Source organism: Solanum dulcamara, chromosome 5 (assembly GCF_947179165.1).
Source record: "Solanum dulcamara chromosome 5, daSolDulc1.2, whole genome shotgun sequence".
Taxonomy (NCBI): Eukaryota; Viridiplantae; Streptophyta; class Magnoliopsida; order Solanales; family Solanaceae; genus Solanum; species Solanum dulcamara.
The window spans coordinates 38,489,264-38,509,555 of NC_077241.1; the positions used below are offsets into that span (position 1 = coordinate 38,489,264).

Consider the following 20,292-nt stretch of genomic DNA (forward strand, 5'->3'; position numbering starts at 1 on the left):
AATTAAATACGCTAATCATATCTATAAATAAACGGGTCGGATCAAATATACCTGTTTTGCAAGAAGCAGGGCCCTCTACAAGTTTTTTAGTTTCTTTTGAATTCTCTTTAGCTCCCAAAAGTGCAAATGGAGAGCAAACATAAAATTTTATATTTAAAAAGACTTAAAATAAATACCAATTCAAAGTAAAAGCACTCTTCCTCGACACAAAAAAATTGCATTAAAATGGCTTCAAAACAATACAAAAACTCCCTGAACAATAGAAATTATTATATCTTGATATGTATTACAAAACATAGTGATAATTACACCACCTTGAAGAGGGATTAAGAAACCAAACACACGAATAAGCATATCAAAACATTGTTTTACAATTGAAATTCAACTACATACATTATTACAATTGTATTCTACGAGGTTTCATATCTTGAAATGTCTTAATAATAGCATCATTAGAAATGCTATCAAATACATCTTTTTCTAAATAAGGAAATAAACAACCACTAAAAAAATCATCACTCATTTGGCTCCGCAAGTCATTCTTGATAAACTTCATTGTCAAAAAAGCTCTTTCAACGAAGGCAGTGGCAACTGGTAGAAGTAGAGCAAGTTTCACTAAGAGGAATACCAAAGGATAAGTAGAATGTTTCTTTGTCTGAATTAATCTTTTGGAAAGATCATAAAGCCCATTTAGATCGGAGAACCTTTCATCAATATCACGAACATTAACAACATAACTTGCAAGTTGATTCTCAAGAACACTCATATTAGATTCATCAAAGTCATCCGGATATAATTTCGCCATTCTCATTACTTTTTTGATGTCAAAACTTGAAAATGAGTTAATTGGATTTAAGCAAGCAATTCCATGGAGCAAATCGGTAGTCACCTCATTAAAACGATCACTAAGTTCTTGAAGTTGCCAATCAATAATATTGCAAAAGACTTCAACACGATAATGATGTAAGATTGTATAGTTAGCAAGCTTTCGTCATGATCTTAAAGAGCTAACATATGGCTCCTCAAAGTTAGGTATCAAAACATCATGTTTGATACAAAACGTAGATACCTTAGCAATAAGAGAGTCATAGTCATCATTCCTTAAAACTTGCAACCTTCTCTTTGCTACTTCAACAAGTAGCATGGCATTTGCAATATCTTGCTCCTTTTTTGTAAGCATTTATTAAGCTCATTTGTAATTGCTAAGACATTTCTCATCAAATGCAACATGAACACAACCTCGTATGTTTGGCAAGCTTCGAGATGTCCTATTTCCTTAGCTCTTTCATCCAAATTTCGTGCATCAAGAGCAAGTGATTCAAGAATATCAAGAATAGAGCCAAACATAATAATAAAATTATTAAAGGATTTGTAATGAGATCCCCAACGAGTGTCACAAGCTCTTGAAAGACCAAGTTGTTGATTCAAGCCCCTACCGGTTGTAAGTTCACCCATATCTAATGCCTCTTTAATTATTTCTTTTTGATAATCACATAATTCATCCATATGTTTAAAAGAAGATCCCAATATATTTAAAATATTTGAGACCAATACTACAAGTTTTCCCTCTTCAACACACTTTTTAGAGACCCCAACAAGAGTTAGTTGAAGTTGATGAGCAAAACAATGGATGGAATGAGCCGATCTACTTTCTTGCCTAATCAACATTTTAAGGCCATTGATCTCACCTTCCATATTGCTTGCCCCATCATAACATTGTCCACGCACACTTGATGGACTCAAAGAATGTTGAGCAAGTAAATTAACAATTGCCTCCTTTAGAGATGAAGCACTAGTATCTTGAACATGACCAATGTCAATAAGTCGCTCCATCACAAATCCCTTTTTATCAATATACCGAAATACAATAGCTATTTTCTCCTTGCGTGACACATCAAAGGATTCATCAACTAGCAAGGTAAAGTAATCATCATTTAATTCCTCAAGAATAGCTTTAACGGTCTCTATTTTACATGCACTCACAATATCTTTTTGAATCATTGGAGAAATCATTTGATCATTTTTGAGGAGCATGTTCTAGTACATAATCAAAGATTTTATCACATTTGTTTGCATACCATGAGAGAATTTCAAGAAGGTTACCCCTACTAAGTAATGATTAGATTCATGATGACCTCGAAATGCAAATTCCTGAGTTATGAGAAGTCTTACTACATCAATCGAAGCACTTAAACGAATCCAATATCCATACTTGAGTTGATTAGATTGCCTCTCAAAGGCAAATTGAATAGACTGCCATTGTCGTAATAAATCTTGACATTTTTTTTGATTGATTATGTATGCTATTTGGTAGACCAATATGTTTGTCAAGACTACTCTTTTTATTCCAACGCTTAAACCCAACACTTGAAAATACGTCACCTCCTCCTTGATGAATGTTATGGTCTTTAAATAGATAACAATACAAACAATAGACTGCATCTTTACTAACACTATACTCCAACCAATCATTATATACATCATCAAACCATTCATGATTAAAATGACGTATTGATCCAGAAATAATTGTTTGAGGATACTCATGCACTGCTAGACGAGGTTGGCAAGGACCATTCAAAAGGTATGCTCTTCTAATAACATCACGATGATTTGAATGATAGTTCAATATTGCGATTCTTTCACCAGGATCAAACTTTAAAGAACTCAAATCAAATTCTTGAGAAGAATATAATGATACTTCCGAATGATTAGCATTTTCTTCTTGGTTAGATTGACTATGACTATGAGAGGCTAAACTTGATTTTGAAATTTTGGTGAATTACTTCTTCATTAAAGTTTGAGACTGAATCGTAAAGAGCACGTAAATAAGATAATAAATACCATTATACCAAAGCCAAAAAAAGGACAAACGCACTAAGGTTACCTTCGTCCGCAAAATAAAACTCAGATATCAGATAAATAGTTATGAGTTTGAGTGGTAAGATATTGATGTTTGGCTTTAAATGGTACTTGTAGCTACAACTGAAGAATTTAATAAATTTATTCGCAAGAGAATCATCAATTAAAGTATTTCTTCACCTATCACTTTAAAAGGTTAGCTTTACTATTTTGTTTGAACAATTTTTTGTACCATCAAATTTTATTACAGAGAACTGAAAATTACATCTAATCTAAAACTTCTAATATTTTTTGCTCAAAAAACCAGTCTCTAGCAAGTGGCTGGGCATATAGTTAATTATTTTGGGGTCTTTCAAATTTTTCAAACAAATTATGTTTGTCTCCTATCACTTTAAAATGTTAGCTTTTTCTGCTAAACATAATTTGTTAATTGTTGAACAAATCGCGGTGGCCTACTAGCCTTTCCTCTTCGGCATATAGTTGCAAAAAGGAAAGGTCTTCAACTCCTCATATGTTATCTAATAGGAGGCAAAACGGTATTAATGTTACAATAAAGAGGTGTACAACAACGAATTCTGAAAATTTTTAGAACAAAAAAAAAGGAAGAAGAACTAAGAACTTACAGGCTACAGGCCTACAACAACGGGCAGCGACAATGAAAAGAGGCAATGGAGAACGGACAGCTGCCAAAGACAGCAGCAAAGAGAGCAGCAGAAAGTCGATTGGAGAAGAGAAGAGTTGGAGAGAAAATAAAATCCCTAGAAATTAGAAAAAAAAGGGTTTTTTTAATTTGTTGATTTTTCAATTAAAGATTTAAAATTAAAAAAATTAATATATTAAGAAGTTATTTCTTAATTTACATTTAATTTTAAAAAGGTCAAAAACTAAGCCTAAAAATGTACCTAAAATCAAAAGAAAAAAAATGTGGTTATTCGGATTCGAAACCACGAGCTAAGACAAGATAAGACAAAATATTGAACCCCCTTTGCCACTAAGCTAGTCCTTTGGCTTATGCTCAGGGGATTCAATATTAAATATATACACATAAATTAAAAAATTTATTTTATATATACAGTGTATTTTTTAACTAAGGGAGTTCAGATGAACCCCCTGGACTGCATGTAGATCCGCCCATGTTCGCAAGAGAATCATCAATTAAAGTATTTCTTCACCTATCACTTTAAAAGGTTAGCTTTACTATTTTGTTTGAATAATTTTTTGTACCATCAAATTTCATTACAGAGAACTGGAAATTACATCTAATCTAAAACTTCTAATATTTTTGCTCAAAAAATCAGTCTCCAGCAAGTGGCTGGGCATATAGTTAATTATTTTGGGGTCTTTCAAATTGTTCAAACAAATTATGTTTGCCTCCTATCACTTTAAAATGTTAGCTTTTTCTGCTAAACATAATTTGTTAATTGTTGAACAAATCGCGGTGGCCTACTGGCCTTTCCTCTTCAGCATATAGTTGCAAAAAGGAAAGGTCTTCAACTCCTCGTATGTAATCTAATAAGAGGCAAAACGGTATTAATGTTACAATAAAGGGGTGTACAACAATGAATTCTGAAAATTTTTAGAACAAAAAAAAGGAAGAAGAACTAAGAACTTACAGGCTACAGGCCTACAACAACGGGCAGCGACAACGAAAAGCGGCAATGGAGAACGGACAACTGCCAGAGACAGCAGCAAAAAGAGCAGCAGAAAGTCGATTGGAGAAGAGAAGAGTTGGAGAGAAAATAAAATCCGTAGAAATTAGAAAAAAAGGGGTTTTTTTAATTTGTTGATTTTTCAATTAAAGATTTAAAATTAAAAAAAATTAATATATTAAGAAGTTATTTTTTAATTTACATTTAATTTTAAAAAGGTCAAAAACTAAGCCTAAAAATGTACATAAAATCAGAAGAAAAAAAATGTGGTTATTCGGATTCGAAACCACGAGCTAAGACAAGATAAGGCAAAATATTGAACCCCATTTGCCACTGAGCTAGTCCTTTGGCTTATGCTCAGGGGGTTCAATGTTAAATATATATACACATAAATTAAAAAATTTATTTTATATATACAGTGTATTTTTTAACGAAGGGGGTTCGATGAACCCCCTGGACTGCATGTAGATCCGCCCATGACACCAATCTCTGTATACCTGTGGGGATTTCATCAGCTCTTCTGCGTGTAAGGTAAGTTATAATTTCGCTTAATGACTTAAACCTTAGGCCTCAATTAGTCATCGTAAGGCCGACATGTCTTCATCCCAAAATAAGTAGATGCCTTTCCTAATATGTCTGCGATTTTTTGCATATACTTCCATTCACTAAAAAATAGTGTTTGTTATCAACTAACATGAACCATATATGATTTGGTTACTTTGTTTGAGTTACTTTTCCCCGTGAATTTCCAAAGAGGAGAATCGTCTTAATCTTATTTTTTTAATGAATCTTTACACATAAAAACAAAGTATAGTTTACCATAAAATTGGTTAGTTGGAGAAGAAAATGGAGAATTATTCGCAAGCTCTCTTAATATTTCAATTCTTGTAGGATCCAAGAGAGGATGTCATACAAGAAATTTTTAGTGATGTTTTGATGAAATTGTTGAACCTAGATTTCAGGGCAGTTTATGTCTTCCTCCAATACCTTCCGATAAGATTTTGGGTTTTCTGAATAAGGATCTAACATTTGTAAATTTTGGCTAAGTGGATAAATTACTCTCAGTTAATACTGCTAATCTAATATGCTGTCAACTTTCTTGGTATTTTGAGATTAGAAATTGAATAGGTGAAAATATTTTTCTTATGTTGCCATTGGTGGATGAGAATCCTACATTGATAGGAATGTATTGTCATTTATCCAAATTATTGTTGTATTTGTCCAGACTTCATATTCCCTTCTTAATACTATGTGAAATTTCAAAACTTGGAATGCTCGGTTGGAGATTTGATACCAACAATTATGAGACCGATGAGAAGTTGAAGAAAATTTGAAAAGATTGTGGATATTCATACATTGTATGTTAAAGTTACAAAATCGAGACTTTTCATCAGTATACGGATAGAAGTTGGTCCCTTTTTTATTTTTTATGAGTACTGAAGCTTTAAGGGTTCATAATTTGCTTCAGAATTTCTGTGAGGTTTTCCCCAAGAAACTATCGAAACATCAATAACTTTTGTGAAGAATACTTGCACAACGATGAGGAGATCTGTCACTGTGTTGCAGGAAGTGGTACGATAACAATTTATTGATTGGATTTTGCTATTCTGCCTTCCAATTGCAGCCCATTGGGTTGCTTATGAGCTACGAATATATTCCTTGGACAATGCAACGTAAACACTAAATATAATGGCTTTGTTTTCTTTTCTTTATGCTTACACTTGCTATTGATTTTTTCCTTTGTTCTTTGTTTCTTTCATGGCTTTGTTTGGTGGTCACTTGGGAACTCTATTATCCTGTTGCAGTTTTGGTTCAGTGCTAATATCTTGAGCAATTAGAGCTGCTCAATGTTTGACTTCAATTTAGGTAAGTACTTCCTCGGGCTCCGTATAAATTGGTTTGCAATCCTAAACTATGCTTTTGGTAAGATTTTGTGGTTTCCGGGGGAGCATGAAGTCTAGATGGTTTTCTTGTTGTAATATTTCCATCTTAAAAGCTTTGAAGAAGTAAAAGCAACATGAATTGTTAGATGAGAAAACAAAAGGGGGAAGGAGCAACTCTACTCTCTTTTTTTCCGTTGCAGAAAAGAAACATTGGCTTTGAAGAGCTAAGCTCTCTCTTTTGTTAGGTTTTCTCTTCAGTATTGTAGAATATATCAAGTATAACTTGCATAAATCTCATAATGTAAGGAGCAAATTACATTCTATCCCTATTCTTTTTTAATTTACAAAAATTCCTTCAAAATTTGCTACATCTGGATACATTAATTGTGATACATTAGACAGGTTGGTTGTTATGTTTAAAAAGGAAATTAAAGGTAAAATTAAATGTCAATTCCACAAATCACGCAAAATAAATTGATATCAATCCTTTCCAAAACTTTAGGAACTTCAAACAGTTCAAATTTCAAATTTTCTTCTCCCCAATCTATCCCAAATCGTAACAAATTTTCTTCTTCATCCATATTTTTCTTTTCAATTTTCATAAATTCTCTTCTCCCAATCTATCCCAAAAGATGGAAATTTTTTTATCACATACTTTATATCCTGCATTAACGAAACTTATACTTAAATTTGTAGCAATTATATATCAAGTATCGAATCATACAAATGATACATAGAACTTTATGATTCAGAGACTTGAGATTATGTATCAAGAATAACCCTAGGATTGTGAATGATACTAGATGAATATATCTGATACTAAATTGTACTTAAATTTGAAGAAGTATGTATCTAGTACAGAATCATATAAATGATACATGAAAATTTATGATTCACGGACTTAGGGTGATATATAAAAAATAAACCTAAGTTTGTGAATGATATTAGATGAATGTATCTGTTACAAACTTTTACTTATATTTGAAACAGTTATGTATCAAGTACAGAACCATACAAATGATACATATAATTTTATGATTGATAGACTTAGGGTCATATATTAATCCTTTGTTTGTGAATGATACTAGTTTAATGTATCTGGTATTAACTTGTACTTAATTTTGAAATATTTATATATCTAGCATAAAATCATACATATGATACATAGAAATTCATGATTGACAGACTTAGGGTTATGTATCAAAAATATCATCAAGTTTGTGAATGATAGTAGCTGAATGTATCTAGTACCAAATTTTACTTAAATTTGAAGAAGTATATATCTAGTACAGAATCATACACATGATATATGGAAATTTATGATTCAAAAACACAATTAAAATTATAAACACGGTCATGTTAGCTACGTTTAATTGGATAATAATAATGTTAAAAGAAGGAGCATCATTCATATGTATCAGGACTTTGAATATGCAAAAAAAAAATATAAACGGTAAGTTGAAGAAAAAATTTGTATTCTTCTTCATGGATGCAAATTACCGATCTGAACTTTTGTTTTCCTCTCCTCTTCATGGATGCAGATTTAAAATCTCCTATGATTCATAGATCCTAATGGTTTTTCATTTTATCACAAACCTGGATCTCAAGTTTTGTCCCTCTTCATGGATACAGATCTAAAATCTCTCCTCTTCATGGGGACATGATTCATAGATCCTAATGAAAGAACCAACTCAATGTTATTTTTCTTTTTTCCGTCTCCATTAAGACCAACCAAACTAATATAACAATATGGGAGTTTTGTTTTTATGAGTAAAAAAAATTGTAAGTTGAAGAAAAGAAAATACTACGGAAGTTGATATAGATTAATTGGAGAGAAAAAAAATTTAAATTTCAAACTTGTAATTAACTGTTAAGACTGTGGGAGTAAAAATACAAAAAATTGAAGGAGTGGAAAAAGAAAAGGAAAATATGGGTTTGGATTAAAAGGAGGAATTTTTGATATATTTTGAAATGGTAGGAAATAATAGAAAATATGGTAAATAAAGATATGTAGATAGATAATTTTTCCATATATTATCAATATAAGGCTTAGATGTAACATGTGCAGCGCAAGCCTTATACTGGTCTACAACTATTTTCTCATTGATTCCATTAGGATACGTAATCTCATCCTGAAAAGGTTTTTTTATTTCTTCGGATATATTCTTAACTTTCCTTATGTTTCTTGTGGTCCGTATGTTTCTTGTGGTAATAAATATTCAGAAAAAGTTTCTTTCTCCGTTATTTTTGTCACCAAATTACATTAGGATCCTTCTTTAGTTATATACATACACACTCTATTGACCAGAAATGTATTGTATGCTTGAAATGCTACCTAATTAAAAGAAGTAGGTGTTTGAATTGACTTATTTTGAGTAATTTTTGGTTTTTAAACTCTTTTTTAGTTTTGAAAGTGTTTTGGGTAATACAAAAAGTGTTTTAAGTATTTTTTTTAAAGCTGAAAAAGTACCCAAAAAAAGCCAAAAATTGAATATCTCTAATCTATGACTTTTGATTTTTAACTTATAAGCCACTTTAAAAAAGCCAATCCAAACACCCCGAAATCTAATGAACCATCATCTGCTGATTTGCTAAAAGTAGTGTAAACTTTTAGTTTTTGTCTTGCCAAAGTAAAATATGCTTTCCTTCGTTATTAATTCTTCAATATTGTTTAGTTAGGAGATCTCCTTTCATGTTTCTAGACAAATACCATTTTGCCAGTGTTTGACAATTTATTTATGGTTTAAACTATGTTGTCTGTCTTGATGATTATTTATTTTTCGAAAATATTGGCTTAGATACATTAGCCAATTCTACTGTTTCTTGTTCTATTTGAGAATATATAGTGTCAACTATAAAAGTCTGCATAACAGTGTTATAGCTTTATTTCTCTGTAATTACCACTACAAAATCTCATAAGTTTTCTTGTTAGAATATGTTAAAATATATTATGCTTTTAATAATATATTTTGAATATATTCTAATTAATATTGTATTTTTGTATTTATAGCAAGCATATATTTAGATTCCTTAGTTTTAACTATTAGTATCAATCTTTGTATTTAGCATATCTTGTAATTTGTATATATTGACCAAGTTCAATGAAATTAAGCAAGCAATTCACTTTCTTCATGGTATCAGACTAGTACGATCTCCTAATCCTAGCCTCATCTCTTCTTCTTCCTATCTCCTTTCATCTCTTCTCATGGAAGATTCGCCCAAATTTCATCCCGCTCTCACCGTCACTAATATTAAGTCTCTCGTACCCGTAATATTAGATAATGAGCAAGGCTTGTATCATTCTTGGGCTACTATGTTCATCAATCTTGCTAGGGTTTATGATCTTTATGATCATTTGGTTCCACCCACGGAAGCGTCGGCTCTGGTTGCCTACACTACGGCCAAGTCGGCTGATCCGGCTCTTGGAAGCGTTTGGACGTTGTTATACTGCAATGGATTTACACTACCATTGCTCCTGATCTTATTCTAGCTATCCTCAAATACAATGACACTGGTAGAGGGTGTGTGGAACCGTCTTGAATCTCTTTTTCAAGACAACAAAGCCTCCCGAGCCACCCATCTCGAGGAGGACTTTACGAATGTTGTTTTCGAAGGTTTCACCTCAATTGACAGTTATTGTAATTATTTACAATCCCTGGCAGATAGGTAGGCTGATGTTGATGCTCCGGTGATTAATAGTCGCCTGGTTTTACGTCTTACCGACTCCTTACTGGAGGCGTATAGTGGTACGGTGGATTTTATACAAAATCAAGAGCCATTGCCCCCTTTGAAAGTTGTCGTTTCAGGTTGAAAATGGTTGAGCGTACCATAAAGGCTCGCCAAGCTCGTGAAAATGATATGTCCAGAAGTCGGGTCGATAGCGCTGCCATGGTTGCCGCACCTTCTTCCTTTTTGAATGACTCCTCTGCTAGCAACAAAAAAACAACAATAATAAAAATAGGAACAATTCAAAATCAAATGGCAAGAAAAAGGCGGCTCAACAAAGTTCAAGTGGACCCAGTCTAAGTCAGCCTCCACATCAGCAGCACCAGTGGTAGCCACATCATCAGGGCCTACCACCACAGTGGCAGTCGAGGTGGCAGCCTAGTTATGGAGGTTGGACAGTGCCTCCTTGCCCGTTTCCTACATTCCAATGGCAGCCAAGGCCCAATCCAAGGGCCCAACGCCCTTCAACCTCTAGGCCAGGCGTACTTGGGCCCAGATCTCAATCTTTTAATGCTCTTGCACCTACTGCTCCTAGCTACACACCCACCGATATTGAAGCCGCTATGCATGCTCTTTCATTTTCTCAACCCAATGGAAACTACTACATGGATACCGGTGCTACATCTCACATGACGACGGATGTAGGTATTCTCTCTTCTTATTTTAATTCAAGTAATAAGCATCATAGCATTGTTGTCGATAGTGGTCATTTAATTCCAATTATTGATCATGGTCGCACTATTTTCCCCCACTCTATCCATCATTTACCTTAAACAATGTGTTACATGCTCCAAAACTCATCAAAAATCTAGTCTCAGTTCGTAAGTTTACCACAGATAATATGGTTTCTATATCATTTGACCCTTTTGGTTTCTCTGTTAATGACTTACAGACGGAGAACAAACTAATGAGATGTGATAGCACCGGAGACTTATATCCACTTTTCTCCAACTCTCAAGCCATTTCTTCTACCAATCAATCTGCTTTTACTACTTTGCCATCGGATATTTGGCACAATCGTTTAGGTCACCCTGGCGATAATATACTTAAGTCTCTTTGTAGTAAAAAGTTTATTGATTGTAATAAGGCTTGTAAAACTTTTTGTTCTTCTTGTCCTCTTGGGAAACATTCTAAGCTACCTTTTTATGATTATGTTTCATATACTTTTCTTCCATTCGATATTATTCATAGTGATCTTTGGGACTTCTCCCATTGTTAGTAATTCGGCCATTATTATTATGTTCTTTTTCTTGATGACTATAGTAAGTTTCTGTGGACATCTCTTATTACCAAGAAATCTCAAGTCAAACACTTTTTCTTAGTTTTTCATGTTTTAGTCAACACTCAATTTGAACGTAATATTAAGACGTTTCAGTGTGACAATGGTACGGAGTACATAAATAGAACTTTTATGGAATATTTTAAGAAACATGGCATGTTTTTTCATCTTTCATTCCCTCATACATCTCCTCAAAACGGCAAGGCCGAAAGACACATAAAATCCATCATTAGTATCATCCGAACTCTTCTTGCTCATGCATTCATGCCACTATTCTTTTGGCATCATGCACTCTCCATGGACACATATCTTCTCAACATCTTTCCTTCCAAGGTATTGAATAACCAATCACCAGCTCAAATCTTATATCAAAGTGATCCGGATTATTCGGGTTTGCGTGTTTTTGGTTGCTTATGTTTCTCATTATTCCCCTCATCTACTATTCATAAATTACAAGAAAGGTCCACTTCTTGTGCTTATTTAGGTCCGATTCCTAATCATCGTGGTTCAAAATGCTATGACATGTCGAGTGGTAAAATCATAATCTGTCGTCATGTTCGTTTTGTTGAAACTAAATTTCCATTTTGCAAACTTCACAAAATAAAACATTCGGATTATGATATTTTTAGTGACACTATTAATTCCCATTTAATATATCATTTATCACAAAATTTCACTCAACCTACATTGCAAACTAATCCACCTAATCAATCGGACCAACCTGTGTGGCCCAAAATAAATTCGGCCTCTCTTCCTCAATCTGGGTCGCAGTCTTACACGGGCCCAGATCACACCTCTTCTCATGCTGCTTCTCCTTTAGCCCAACAGCTATAGCAGCCCACTCACTCTCTTCCTCTCTCTGACGCCACTGCCTCAAGTAGTGGTGTCCACGGCCCGTCATCTCTTACACCCAGCCCAGCTATCTTGACCCCTCCTCACACCACTTCTAGGCCTACTAACCCCATTTCACACTTGTCACGCCCCGAGAGCGTACCCTAGACATAACTGACACCTGAAGGCCATTTCTAACCTCCGAGAAAACCACCTGGTCCAGTCACACATTCATTCAATCACATTCTCTTAGCGGAAACTCAATTAATGAAATATTATTCACAATATGAGGGCCAAAGGCCAAGCATTCATCAACTCAACAACAAATATAATAAGACTCCTCGAATTAACCATTCAACCTCCCCACACTCCAGTCTATGAAGCCTCTATCCAAGTCTAAAAGGTGCCAATGACAAGTCCATGGCTACCAACAATCAAAATAAAAGAAATGACAACAAAACTATACAAAAAGGCTCAATATCCTCCGGGAACTAGGAGGACTCACCAACTAGCTGGAAGTGTATGTGGATCTTCAATGGAGCGCCGGTTGATGATCTCTAGTACCTGTCTCCGCATCATGAAACGATGCAGGCCAAATGGCGTCAGTACATGGAATGTACGAGTATGTAAAATGGCTGGATGAAACCATATTAAGAAAACATCAATATCAACTCAGGATCTCAACTCATACATATATACATGACAACTCACTCAAATGTCCTAAGTCCAACAAGAATAGTTTAGACAGGACTAACTCATAAGCCACTTAACTTAACTGACTCGGAGCACTATCAAGGCCTAAATGGGAGTTTCTCTTAACCGATAACCATCACCTATGAGCTGGTGATAGTACAATAATCAGACGTTGTTCCCACATCCGTCCATACCTTTCCAGGGCATGAACGCCTCCCTAATCATGGATACCATCGATTAGTCAAGTTCTATCATTTCAGGACAATAAAATGGGAAATATCCGACTTTAATGGTTCGATCCCATGGGAAGCATCCGACTTTAACGGTTCCATCCCTACCTACGTTGGCGGTGTAGTTTTTGGGGTTTGAGTATGGACTATACTCTTACCCGCTTCGGTGCTCGATACTCCTCCCATGACTCTATGCTCATAAGACTCCCTCCAATCATCTCAAACAAGCTCTCATGGCTAGTTTCATGTGGAACATTTCCCACTCATCAACTCTATCCTCATTCTTAACTCAATTTAAGTCATAATGGCAAGTCTCATTTAGGACCTTGTCCACTCGTCAATTCTATCCTCCAATTAACTCAATCAAGCCTCATTTAGGTAAGCATTTATGACATCTCCTCAAGACTCATCACAACTCTATGACTTTAGCTCAACAATTCAAGTAGAATAATACATTTAAGGAAAATGACTTAAGCAACATAATCACTTGGCTAAAGAGATCAACAAAATATAATAACAAGTCATCTCCATCAACTCATACTAACATGAAGGTTTTAGGAATTTCTTAGCTCAACAACATCAACACATAAAGCATTAAATAAATAGGGGACAAAACTCATTCAAACATGAACCACACCAAAAAACTCCATTTTTCATGGACATCTAACCTCAAAGAAAGAGTAGGGCACATGTGTGGACTTAACCCATGTTTTGGATAGCCTTACATACCTTAGTGAAGGCTTGAAAAAAACCTTGTGGTTGGGTCTTCAATGGAGGACTCAAATCTTGAAGCTCTTGGACTCTTTTTGTGGGAAATGGAGAAGAAGAAGAAGAGAGAGAGAGAGAGATTTCTAGGGCTTTTAGAGAGAGAGTGAGGGCTGAAGAAATGGTCCAAAAATGTTCAAGGCTTGTGTATATATAATTTGGGACAATTCCCAAATTACCCTTCCTCCAAAATTCTAAAAAATAGGCCAAAACGCCCTTGGCGCGATAGTGGCGCGTCGTGCCCTTACAGCGTCAAGGCCAATTACGCCTACAAACCTGCACAACTTTTAGTGGCGTACCGCGCTAGAGCTCAAACTACTGAGGCATGTTTCTGGCGCGATAGTGGCGCGTCGCGCCCTTATAGCGCCAAGGCCAAAGGTTCTGGGTTTTGGAATTTGGCTTGAAAACCCTGCACACTTTTTAGTGGCGCACCGCGCTAGAGCCCAAACTACTGAGGCATGTTTCTGGCACGATAGTGGCGCGTCGCGCCACTGCGGCGCCAAGCCCAGTTTTCCAGCAATTGCAACCCAGGCCAAAAAATCTCTGTTGTGCTAGTTTATCTTAGGATCGCCATATCTTTTGACTCCGAACTCCGAAAGTTACATTCCTGGTGGCGTTGGAAAGAAGACTCGGCGACCTTTAATTTGATGGGTCACGGGCCACCCAGATTGTCGTCTTTCAAAAGATAGGGTCATTAGAATTCGACCCCTTATTCGAACTCATCCTAAAACTTAGCCGCGACGGATCTTTTGGACTTAGCTCGGTCCTAAGGGTCCTTGGTGACCCCACATCACCTCTAACACTGCTCAGTCCCTTAGAGACTCATCTTAACTCACGAATATACTTCAATATACTCGGGTTCGACCCCTTCCGAACACAAGAAGGGTCCGAATCTTTGGAAAGATTTTGAGGGGTGTTACATTATATCCCTCTTAGGATCATTCGTCCTTGAATGAAGAGAAATCAAGAATAGACTCGGGGTGAAAATCACAATCAAAACTCAGTCATTCAATTAATCAAATTCTCAATCAATTATCAATCAAGACTCAAAATGCACAAATGAATTCAAATCAAGGAAATGGGCATTACCTTCAACATTCCCATTGGTAGGCACGAATAGATGTGGATATTTAGATTTCATGGCTTCCTCCGCTTCCCATGTGGCTTCCTCGACGAATTGATTCTTCCACAGGACCTTTACTAAGGCGACCTCTTTGTTTCTCAATTTGTGAATTTGGCGATCAAGAATTTGGACCGGAACCTCTTCATTGGAAACAATTCTTAATGTCCTATAGCCTCTTGATTATAAGTGTGGTTCACAACACACCCATAAGCAAGACTCTACTAGAAACAGCTTTATAGAATCCCTAGGACACTTGAACTTTATGCTCTGATACCATGTTTTTCACGCCCCGGGAGGGTACCCTAGACGTAACCGGCACCCGAAGGCCATTTCTGACCTCCGAGCGAACCACCTGGTCCAGTCACACATTCATTCAATCACATTCTCTTAGCGGAAACTCAATTAATGAAATATTATTCGCAATATGAGGGCCGAAGGCCAAGCATTCATCAACTCAACAACAAATATAATAAGACTCCTCGAATTAACCATTCAACCTCCCACACTCCAGTCTATGAAGCCTCTATCCAAGTCTAAAAGGTGCCAATGACAAGTCCATGGCTACCAACAATCAAAATAAAAGAAATGACAACAAAACTATACAAAAAGGCTCAATATCCTCTAGGAACTAGGAGGACTCACCAACTAGCTGGAAGTGTATATGGATCTTCAACGGAGCACCAGTTGATGATCTCTAGTACCTGTCTCTACATCATGAAACTATGCAGGCCAAATGGCGTCAGTACATGGAATGTACGAGTATGTAAAATGGCTGGATGAAACCATATTAAGAAAACATCAATATCAACTCAGGATCTCAACTCATACATATATACATGACAACTCACTCAAATGTCCTAAGTCCAACAAGAATAGTTTAGACAGGACTAACTCATAAGCCACTTAACTCAACTGACTCAGAGCACTATCAAGGCCTAAATGGGAGTTTCTCTTAACCGACAACCATCACCTATGAGCCGGTGATAGTACAACAATCAGACATTGTTGCCACGTCCGTCCATACCTTCCCAGGGCATAAACGCCTCCCTAATCATGGATACCATCGATTAGTCAAGTTCTATCATTTCAGGACAATAAAATGGGAAATATCCGACTTTAATGGTTCGATCCCATGGGAAGCATCCGACTTTAACGGTTCCATCCCTACCTACGTTGGCGGTGTAGTTTTTGGGGTTTGAGTATGGACTATACTCTTACCCGCTTCGGTGCTCGATACTCCTCCCATGACTCTATGCTCATAAGACTCCCTCCAATCATCTCAAACAAGCCCTCATGGCTAGTTTCATGTGGAACATTTCCCACTCATCAACTCTATCCTCATTCTTAACTCAATTTAAGTCATAATGGCAAGTCTCATTTAGGACCTTGTCCACTCGTCAATTCTATCCTCCAATTAACTCAATCAAGCCTCATTTAGGTAAGCATTTATGACATCTCCTCAAGACTCATCACAACTCTATGACTTTAGCTCAACAATTCAAGTAGAATAATACATTTAAGGAAAATGACTTAAGCAACATAATCACTTGGCTAAAGAGATCAACAAAATATAATAACAAGTCATCTCCATCAACTCATACTAACATGAAGGTTTTAGGAATTTCTTAGCTCAACAACATCAACACATAAAGCATTAAATAAATAGGGGACAAAACTCATTCAAACATGAACCATACTAAGAAACTCCATTTTTCATGGACATCTAACCTCAAAGCAAGAGTAGGGCATATGGGTGGACTTAACCCATGTTTTGGATACCTTTACATACCTTAGTGAAGGCTTGAAAAAAACCTTGTGGTTGGGTCTTCAATGGAGGACTCAAATCTTGAAGCTCTTGGACTCTTTTTGTGGGAAATGGAGAAGAAGAAGAAGAGAGAGAGAGAGAGATTTCTAGGGCTTTTAGAGAGAGAGTGAGGGCTGAAGAAATGGTCCAAAAATGTTCAAGGCTTGTGTATATATAATTTGGGACAATTCCCAAATTACCCTTCCTCCAAAATTCTGAAAAATAGGCCAAAACGCCCTTAGCGCGATAGTGGCGTGTCGCGCCCTTACAGCGCCAAGGCCAATTACGCCTACAAACCTGCACAACTTTTAGTGGCGCACCGCGTCAGAGATCAAACTACTGAGGCATGTTTCTGGCATGATAGTGGCGCGTCGCGCCTTTATAGCGCCAAGGCCAAAGGTTCTGGGTTCTGGAATTTGGCTTGAAAACCCTGCACACTTTTTAGTGGCGCGCCACGCCAGAGCCCAAACTATTGAGGCATGTTTCTGGCGCGATAGTGGCGCGTCGTGCCACTGCGGCGCCAAGCCCAGTTTTCCAGTAATTGCAACCCAGGCCTGAAAATCTCTGCTGTGCTAGTTCATCTTAGGATCGCCATATCTTTTGACTCCGAACTCCAAAAGTTACATTCCTGGTGGCGTTGGAAAGAATACTCGACGACCTTTAATTTGATAGGTCATGGGCCACCCATATTTTCTTCTTTCAAAAGATAGGGTCGTTAGAAGTCGACCCCTTATTCGAACTCATCCTAAAACTTAGCCGCGACGGATCTTTTGGACTTAGCTCGGTCCTAGGGGTCCTTGGTGACCCCACATCACCTCTAACACTGCTCAGTCCCTCAAAGACTCATCTTAACTCACGAATATACTTCAAGATACTCGGATTCGACCACTCCCAAACACAAGAAGGGTCTGAATCTTTGGAAAAATTTTGAGGGGTGTTACAACACCGCATGACCACTCGTGCATCTAACGGCATTTTTAAATCCAACCCCAAATACTCTTCCAACTACCACACTACAATCATTACTGATATTTATCCTATCCCAAAAAATCCTATTAGTGCGCTTTGTAATCATAATTAGAAAAGTGCAATGTTAGATGAATTTAATGCTTTAATTAAAAATAAGACTTGAGAATTAGTGACTAGGCCACCTAATGTGAATGTTATTCGGTCTATGTGGATTTTTTGTCATAAACATAATTCTGACGGTTCTTTTGAGCGTTACAAAGCTCATCTTGTTGGTAATGGACATACACAACAGCAAGGCATTGATTGTAATGAAACGTTTAGCCCCGTGGTTAAATCGGCTACCATTAGAGCAATTCTCAGCATTGCTCTCTCTAAATCTTGGCCCATTCATCAAATGGATGTCAAGAATGCTTTCTTACATGGTCGTCTCAATGAAACAGTTTATATACATCAACCCATGAGTTTCCATAACAAACAATTTCCAGACTATGTTTGCCTTCTGAAAATGTCTTTGTACGGGTTAAAACAAGCTCCTCGAGCTTGGTACCAAAGATTTGATGATTTTGTGGCTACCATTGGGTTCTCTCATAGTGCTCTTCAGTATCTCACATTTACTCGGCCAGACATTTCATATGTCGTGCAATAGGTCTGTCTTCATATGCACGCTCCGACTAATGAGCACATGCGTTCCCTCAAGAGTATTATACGCTATCTTCAGGGTACTTTAACCCACGGTTTGCATTTGTACAAATACTTCATTAATCGACTTATCTCTTATACAAATGTTGATTTGGGTGGGTGTCCTGACACCCATCATTCCACTTCTGGGTATTGTATTTTTCTTGGGGATAATCTGGTCTCTTGGTCTTCCAAACGGCAACCTACTCTCTCCCGTAGTAGTGTAGAGGCGGAGTATAGGGGTGTCGCTAATGTTGTTTCTGATTCATGCTGGATCCGAAACCTACTACTAGAGTTGCATTGTCCCATTCAAAAGGCTACCCTAGTTTATTGTGACAATGTGAGTGCGATATACTTATCTTGCAACCCAGTTCAACATCAACGCACTAAACACATTGAGATGGATATTCACTTCGTTCATGAGAAAGTGGCTCGTGGCGAAGTACGTGTGCTACATGTGCCGTTCCGTTATCAAATTGCTGATATTTTCACAAAAGGCTTCCGCGCATTTTATTTAATGATTTCCGGGACAGTCTAAGCATACGTGAACCTCCCGCTTCGACTGAGGGGGTGTGTTAGAATATGTTAAAATGTATTATGCTTTTAATAATATATTTTGAATATATTCTAATTAATATTATATTTTTGTATTTATAGCAAGCATATATTTAGGTTCCTTAATTTTAACTATTAGTATCAATCTTTGTATTTAGCATATCTTGTAATTTGTATATATTGACCAAGTTCAATGAAATTAAGGAAGCATTCACTTCATTTCTTTTCTTGAAAGTTACTCTATACTGCAAATACCAAAATAATACTTTTTTACTTTTGTAGATTACTAATGTTTCACTCTAGAAATATGACGTCTCCAAGATTATTTTCTCTTTAATTCTGACTTTCATTCATTGTCAAAATGAAATGTTGGGGCCGTGGTAGCACGGGCCATACCTATCTAATAAATGAATTAAGGATGGAAGTTGAGGCATTATCTTAGGGACTTAATTCTCGCAATGAATAAGAAATCTTCCATTTTATTTTCTTCAATTTACAAACACCACACGTGAATCCCCAATTCAATTGAGTTGGACGGTCCAATGTCCATGTGGGAATATAATAGGAATACATATTTATCTTCTTTTTTTTGGGTCATTGACTAGGATATTATCAATTACGTATATTTTCATTTTTCAAATTAGTACTAACTACTTGTGGTACTATGTATTTACTTGTCATTTTTTATTTTTCACATATTTTAGAAAAATACTAATAATATTTATTTCAGTTTATAATAAGTGATTTTTTAATTTAAGCTAAATTAAGTAATTTTTTTGAAAACAAAAACAGAAAGATATAAATTTTCCTTTTTCAATTTAGCCTTTTCGAATACTCTAAATGATATGATCTGAACAAATTTCTAAATGTCTTACAATACTTCTTTACATTTAGATCAAGTTCAGGCTAATTCATTCAAATGACCCTCATAAGATATATCATTCCGCTAAAAAAAACGCCTCTTCTCTCTCAACGAAGAACCCTGAAGAAGCTCTCTACTGTTCATCCAACACACCTTCACAATATCAGGTCTGCCGGAATGGCCTTACCGCCGCCGGTGGAGCTTCCCAGACCACCAGAACAAGCCTCATCCTCTAATCCAGCTAATACCACTTTGAATCTGCAAAAAGATACTGAAAATGCAATTTCAAGTGAGGTTGGATTGATTCCAAATGCACAACATTTTCCCAATCAAATTGGGAGCAATATTCAGGCGATTTATGCGAGAACAGCATCTGAGTCGCCTGA

General features: G+C 36.2%; 1 protein-coding gene across 1 annotated transcript; it reads right to left on the bottom strand.

Moving 5' to 3' along the window:
- Window positions 1-397: 397 nt before the first annotated feature.
- Window positions 398-12,297, bottom strand: LOC129890544 (uncharacterized). The gene is made up of 5 exons (XM_055966079.1): window positions 12,174-12,297; window positions 4,473-4,532; window positions 3,483-3,542; window positions 1,689-1,910; window positions 398-945 (listed from the first exon to the last, which is right to left on the bottom strand). Exons 1-5 carry the CDS (start codon window positions 12,295-12,297, stop codon window positions 398-400), a joined length of 1,014 nt encoding a protein of 337 aa, XP_055822054.1.
- Between the last annotated feature and the right edge of the window lie 7,995 nt (window positions 12,298-20,292).

Excerpts from the sequence above, each read along its gene's own strand:
- LOC129890544 (XM_055966079.1), bottom strand. The coding sequence starts at position 12,297 with ATGACGGGCCGTGGACACCACTACTTGAGGCAGTGGCGTCAGAGAGAG. Across the intron at positions 4,533-12,173 it reads GAGGTGTGATCTGGGCCCGT|TTGTCCGTTCTCCATTGCCG; the intron begins GTAAGACTGCGA and ends TGTCTCTGGCAG. Across the intron at positions 1,911-3,482 it reads TTGTTGTAGGCCTGTAGCCT|TTGATGAATCCTTTGATGTG; the intron begins GTAAGTTCTTAG and ends TTACCTTGCTAG.